Source organism: Leuciscus leuciscus (genome assembly GCF_965113295.1).
Source record: "Leuciscus leuciscus genome assembly, contig: HAP1_SCAFFOLD_670, whole genome shotgun sequence".
Classification (NCBI taxonomy): domain Eukaryota; kingdom Metazoa; phylum Chordata; class Actinopteri; order Cypriniformes; family Leuciscidae; genus Leuciscus; species Leuciscus leuciscus.
This window is the reverse complement of record NW_028118070.1, coordinates 12,501-20,000: the sequence shown is the minus strand read 5'-3', so window position 1 is coordinate 20,000 and position 7,500 is coordinate 12,501. Positions and strand designations below refer to the sequence as shown.

General features: G+C 40.3%; 1 protein-coding gene across 2 annotated transcripts in view; it reads left to right on the top strand.

Annotated features, from left to right (window-relative positions):
* Positions 1-7,500, top strand: part of LOC309491881 (adhesion G protein-coupled receptor L1-like) — a 16,301-nt gene that overhangs the window by 3,017 nt on the left and 5,784 nt on the right. The window contains exon 2 of one of the 2 annotated variants that reach the window (XM_082190906.1): positions 6,841-6,975. In XM_082190906.1, the coding sequence (XP_082047032.1) occupies positions 6,906-6,975 (70 nt within the window). In that variant the 5' untranslated portion in view covers positions 6,841-6,905. Of the gene's footprint in view, positions 1-5,032; positions 6,976-7,500 lie in introns of those variants that run through there. The other variant, XM_082190907.1, reaches the window with a different exon arrangement.

Here is a 7,500-nt window from a genome sequence, read left to right as displayed (position 1 = left end):
CTCTGTCTGTACTGCTTTTTTCGTCCCTGAAAGTGGTGGAAATAGTCAAGTCACTTTTATTTTTATTTCCAACAATACAAGTTCAAGATGCACTGAATCCGGTAAAACTCATTTAATGTTTGCAAGGTCTACTAAAGGAAAATAAACTCCCCAGTGTTAAATCAACACTGCTCAGAGCACATATGGTCCCACTCTACAGAGTGTTAAAGTAACACTGAAGCAGTGTTAAAGTTAATGAGATAATTAAGTGATTGAGTGATGATTGAGCATTAGTGATGAACACCTGCTGTTAACAAGCAGAATCACTGAAGGAAAGAGAAACACAAGAACTACAACTGACTTTTAGTCACAGTCTTAAGCCTGGTTCACACGGCAGGATAATTAGGCCGATTTTAGCCCCGATTCACCCCTTCCGACAATCTTAAGGATGCTCCGATTATCGTAAAATAATCTGATCAGATATTCCTGCCGTGTGTGGTGTGTTAAGGCTGCTCTCGTCTGCTCGGAAGGACGTCGGGACCGCTCCAATCTCAAATCGGGGATATCCAACATGTTGGATTTATTTGGCCCGATTTCTTCTCGTGTGTGGTGTCCCCCGAGCACGCAGCCTGTGGACTGTGGAGTGTAGCCAATCAGAAAGCGAGGTGGCGAGGAAACACCGGGAAATATAATCAAAACAGCCGGTGGCATGGCGCACCAGAAAGTCCGGTGGACGTCAGAGATCATCGCCTTTTCTTTTGATAACGTTTTTTTTCGGTTAAAAACAAACTACAAACTATTGCCACTGCATCCTCTTCGTCCGCCATGATTGTTTACTCTGAAGTCACGTTTGATCTCGAGGTATTTTGCGCGATTTCCCGTCTGATCTGGGAATGCTCGGGAGTCAAATCGGTTCGTGTGTGATGTGTTGATTTTGCCGTATGGCTGCGCACCACACACTGTACGACCAAAACTGTTAGACCCGTGATTTTTTTATCCCCGTGTGTGGGGTCTCTCAGGTTTGGAAAATCGGCCGACAATTTTAAAATCGTCCCGTGTGAACCAGGCTTTAGATGAAATCAACTGAAGATAAAAGAAGACATTAAATCTGTGAAGATCTCAGTAGAGAAGGATTAAACAACTACACAAACAGCAATACCAGCTTCACTTATTACTAACCAGACTGACTTTATTTCTGTCAGACGTCTATGAACAGAGGTTAAGATGCCAATGTTTTAAAATGTTTGTTCACCATTATGGTGTTTCCTAAATGACAGTGATTCGGCTCTGTCTATTAAACCTGTGATAAAATCACAGTTAACATTCAGATCTGTGTTCTGATCCAGAGAGAGCCGTTGTCATGGATAGATATTAAACTCAAACAGCCTTTTCTACCACACAGTATCATTATTTCTGTCTTTCAATCATTCATTTAATCAAGTATTGGCATAAACGTTTATAGTTCGAATATAAACACTGGTGTCTACTGTAGTGATCAAAATAGAGAAAATCACCTCATGAAATTAAAGAGGCTATATGCCTTTTTTTCCCCAAAATAAACGTAACAATAGCCTTTTTATTTGACCATTTATGACTCAAACATCTCCTGATGAGCATACTGACACCTTGTCAGCTCACAGTGGGTGCACCTATAAGCCTGTATCCTATTTTTCCTATTTTCTGTCGGGTCGGATTTTTCCCGCGCTGCCTGCGGATGTGACGTCAAGCGCGTTCATGTTAAACGTTTCAGATCACTCTGCCACCACCGCTTGTCAGCAAACAAACTTAGTTTCTCAAACAATATATGTATTTGACTGTTCTTACCTCTGTAAACATAATGTTGACTTCTTTGCAGCGGATGACTTGTGAAGTGTGCACGTACGAGAGCGAGCAGAAAGGAAGAGCAGTTCCGTTTTTTGGCCACAGGTGTCAGTCGCGAGTTTAAATTTCAGAAAATCGCATGTAGCCTCTTTAACTTGACACTTCAAATATTTACATTTACATTTACATTTATTCATTTAGCTGACGCTTATATCCGAAGCGACTTACAATTGCTATATATGTCAGAGGTCGCACGCCTCTGGAGCAACTAGGGGTTAAGTGTCTTGCTCAGGGACACATTGGTGTCTCACAGTGGATTCGAACCCGGGTCTCTCACACCAAAGGCATGTGTCTTATCCATTGTGCCACCACCACCAAATATTTGTATCAATTACATTATTACACCAGTAGGTGGCGACAAGTGAGTTAACATTTTTATTTGTCAGGAATTCATTCAAGAGATTCGTTTAAAAAACACTGATTCATCTAGTAATGAGTGAGTCATATTTTTTAAATAATTTATTTAGATTCAGAATATATTAAATAATTCATTTATTTTAAATAGACTGCAGCAATTAACATTTTGTCAGAACCTCTAGTAAATCATGTTATTTTGTTTAGTTGTCTGTTCAGAATCGTGTAGCTATGATGGTGATAATAGATTATGACAGAATTTTTACGAACCATGGACAATGTTAAAGTCTGTCTATATAGCGCGATATATATATATATATATATAAATATATACCCTGTATGTACAGTAGAGGATAAAAGTGATGTCTGGCATACTTTACACTTTATTTAAATATTATAACAAATTTGTTTGAAATTTTGTAAGCATATTGCGTAGTTGTTGTGCTTGCAGTCGATTGTTTTATTTTGTGATAATATGAATTGTGCGACATCATTTTTGTCCAGACTGTCATAAAAAAAATAAAAATAACCGATGCAAAAACAAGAGACAACCAATGAAATATTAATAACTTATAATGCTGTAGTAAATGTTTGCTTTTTCTTGTGAGCTTTTTTGTTTTTCTACAATTTGTTTTTTGCATTGTAAAATAAAACCTGTAGCTGTAATTTGCCTTTTAATGCCAAATAATTTGGTCAGATAAACACCTTAACCAAGTTTAAATATTTTGAATATGAGGGAAGAACAAAACAGTAAAGAATATAAAATATTTTCCTTATATTTTGATGGCTTAATCAAACTTGTAGGGTCATTAAAAACATACAAACTCCCTTCGGGACACACTTTTGGTCTCTACTGTGTATGTGCATGACCTCTAAAGCTCTTGTAAAAAACAGGGAATGTTTAAATGAGGAATGAGCTGTATATGACAGTGTGGAGGTGGAGGCTTGTTCATGAGGCTGCAGGTCTGCGTTCAGGCCTCTGGCGTGATCAGCCTGTGGCGTGACCTGAACGTGATATTGAGCCGCTCGCTCAACTGCTGTTCCCTCTGATGTTATGATCATCTCTGCAGAAAACACCTACTGCTATGACAGTATTGGAGCCTGATGATCAATAGATGCGTCGATAAACACAGCCATCATAATAAGCCCTGACCTTCCTCACAGCACTCTAAAAACACTGGGTTTTTGGGTTGTTTTCAACCCAGGGGCTGGGTAAATATAGGACAGGACAAATGTTGGGTTCATTTTACCCAGCAAATTGGGTTGTTTATTTAACCCAGCATAGTTGATTAATTTTTACTATAGTACTATTTTTTTTCCTTTTTTTTCTTTTCTTTTCTTTATACATTAATTAATGTCTATGGATTCATTTAAATCCTCTAAACTTTAAAAAAAATACTCGATACATTGACTGGCTTGCATGATAATTCCTTTATTTTCAATCGTATTTCACAGTATAGTATATTTTATATCATTTTTAATATAGATATTTTTATATATATTGCCAACATTTAAGCGCATTTAACAAATATTAGAAGTAAAAATGTAAACATTTAGAAGTAATTCAAGTGTAATTGACCATGTTCAGCGGGGGAACTTCTAACTTCACACCCCGCCCTGCGTTTCACTCATAGAAGAAATATGCGGCTACAGCTCCACAAACTGTCCATATACAATCAGTGCACAGTTCTGAGAACATATTTTATTTACATTTTATTTTATTTATTTTCTGTATCTTTTTGAATAAAATCATAAAATTTTATTCTAGGCATCCGGCGTTTCCATCACGTGAAAAAGATCGATGCAACACTTGTTTAGGCGACTCACATCGCGCGCCTGTATGTTGCTTTGCATAAAATTAAGCGATATACAGAACAATAACGTGTTTAGATAAAATAACATTTACTCAAACCTGTATTTTACCGAAGACATGCACCAATTTGAAGGAGCTGCACTGCTCTCTCCTGAAGAGGGCGCAAAAAGCCTTGGATCTGGGTAACACTAAAACTATCCAAACACTGGGTTGTTATATCTGACCCAGGAGCTGGGTAACACTAAAACTACCCAAACACTGGGTTGTTACATCTGACCCAGGATCTGGGTAACACAAAAACTACCCAAACACTGGGTTGTTACGTCTGACCCAGGATCTGAGTAACACAAGAAAACTACGCAAACATTGGGTTGTTACATCTGACCCAGGATCTGAGTAACACAAAAACTACCCAAACACTGGGTTGTTACGTCTGACCCAGGATCTGAGTAACACTAAAACTACCCAAACACTGGGTTGTTACATCTGACCCAGGACCTGGGTAACACAAAAACTACCCAAACACTGGGTTGTTACGTCTGACCCAGGATCTGGGTAACACTAAAACTACACAAACACTGGGTTGTTACGTCTGACCCAGGATCTGAGTAACACTAAAACTACCCAAACACTGGGTTGTTACATCTGACCCAGGATCTGGGTAACACAAAAACTACCCAAACACTGGGTTGTTACGTCTGACCCAGGATCTGAGTAACACAAGAAAACTACGCAAACATTGGGTTGTTACATCTGACCCAGGATCTGAGTAACACAAAAACTACCCAAACACTGGGTTGTTACGTCTGACCCAGGATCTGAGTAACACAAGAAAACTACGCAAACATTGGGTTGTTACATCTGACCCAGGATCTGAGTAACACAAAAACTACCCAAACACTGGGTTGTTACGTCTGACCCAGGATCTGAGTAACACAAGAAAAGTACGCAAACATTGGGTTGTTACGTCTGACCCAGGATCTGGGTAACACAAAAACTGCCCTTTTCACAAGATGTAAAATAAATCTCTGATGTCCCCAGAGTGTGTATGTGAAGTTTTAGCTCAAAATACCCCACAGATATTTTTATATAGCATGTTAAAGTGAGCAAAAACGTCTAGTTTTGTGTCTGTCCCTTTAAATGCAAATGAGCTGCTGCTCCCGGCACAGAGGACGGAGCTTCAAGAGCTCTGGTCCTTAGCAGCTTTGATTACTTCACACAGACATGCACTGAAAATGTATCAAACGTTTAGCCTTTTATGTTCAAACTGGAGTTAGAAAGATGGAGAGACTCAAGAAGAAGTGGCAACATTTCTGAATGGTTTGTTGATGAATTTATGTAGCTTATGTGTAGTTATCTTCTAGTCTTTGATTAGCATATTCTGTCTTGATAATCTATAAATCGTGTTCCGGGGGCGGGGTTTATGTAAACATTGGGGTTGGTGATGTCACTATCCCGAGAGGAATGTCGTGTAGTCCCTTCCTGCCGTTTGTTGTAGTCCTTAAAGGGACACTTTACCTCTGGAAAGATGAATGTGTATTTAAAATAGGTCATTTATGTAGAAGAAATGTGAAATTATTTTTGAATTTGGAGCTTTCTAGACTAAGAAAAGCCAGAAAATGTATTTTTGGCTTATGTGGATGAAAGACAACAACTCCCAGAATGCACTTGCTTCGCTGCCCTAGGAGGCCACTCCCAAGCCATGCCTACTGGTAAGAGAGGGCAGTTGACAACAACAAAGCTAAGCTACTAGCGAGTCTCCGTGATGAGTTTGCCCTGGATTTCGAGATCGCCCAAAATGTCAGGGATTCGGCTTTCATTATGTTTACTGTGGCGAGCAGGACGAGGCTGAGGGCCGCGGGAGAACGGCGCGAGGCCGGTGGCGTGATTACTGAGACGCACCGGTCTCCTATCTCTCACGGAGGAGCGGGAATTTTCTTAGCAATGTTAAAACGCACATCAACCGATCACTTGTTTAGCGTTCATGTAAACACTACATTCAGATTCACCAATCGGAATGAATTCAGTTAGATTGAAACAAAAGGTGTGCATGTAAACAATGAATGGCGACCGCAGAAGCAAAAGCCGAATCCCGGACATTTTGGACAATCTCGACGGCTGGACATGTCGGGGAAAAAGAGGATGGCATTGGAAATCAAACGCACTGGCACTGATCTGTGATAGGTCTGTTAGCGCATTAGGTCCAACCCCCTATGGGCGGGTTTGAAAGGGTGGGAACTAGTGCTTGTAGTCTCAACAGAAATCCACCCCCTCTTACACTTCCTCCTACAATGACGCAAAATGACGATTTTTGCGTCATTGTGGGAGGAAGTGTTAAGAGGTAAATACGGGTTTCTCCCGTCTCAGGGGAAAATGAGAGAGTGTTGCACGACCATTCAATAGTATGACTGGGTTTCTAACAATGCAAAGCTTAATGCAAATGGGTGGAGTGTTCCTTTAAAAAAATTGTCTTCCTTTGCTTTTAACTTTGAGCGTTGTAACTTTGCAGATGTTGTTTATGCTCAAACAGCAACATTACACACTAACTAAAGTTAGAAAAGTGAAATCATAATCAACCACCCCTATTAGCGGGTTCGGCTGTAACCTGAAACAGTGATCCAGCGATGTGGCAGGAGTTCTGAGTTTTACTCTCATCTCATTCATGTTCATCTTCTCTGTCTGTGTATCTCTGGAATGAATTGACTCAGTCCTCTGAACTCCACACACACACACACACACACACACACACACACACACACACACACACACACACACACACACTGTCTCTCTGTTAACTGCCTCTCTCTCTCCAGGTTCATCTGACTCTACAAGGAGACTGTCTCGCCGCTTTCACCTTGTCCGTTCCTCTGTCGTTATAATGGCGCTGTCACCGTGGTTACTGTGGATGTGTCCTGTGTTGCTTAGCAACATTGCTCCCTCTGAACAAGGTAAGCTAGTTCTGTGGAGAGACCCGGTTCGGCCCGTGCGATGTGAGTGTGTAACGTGTCTGCAGTGTTGGGGAAAGTGACTTTTAAAAGTAATGCATTACAATATTGCGTTACTTAGTTACTTTTTATGAAAAGTAATGTGTTACATTACTTTTGCGTTACTTTTTCTCACTTGGGCTGAGCTTGCTTGTTTGTTTTTTAATAATAAAAGTTATAATTTTGGCAAATGTTTAGACCAGGGGTCACCAAACTTCCTGAACACTGACAGTTATCTGACAGTTCTGTGCGCGTGCATTGTCTGTCACTGCTTGATCTCGAACATGTCAGGTGACGAAAATTCGGAAAATTCAAAAAAATGTAACTGAAAAAAATCAACAAAATACCAGATGCAGACATGTTGTTATTTTCCAAAAAGCAATTAAAAAAAAAATAGGCCATGACGACTTTTGGGGATTGCCTCATAGGGCCGTTTCAAGTAGTGGGGGGCAGATGGGCTGGGGGGCCAGTCAGAGGGGGGTGGCGGGC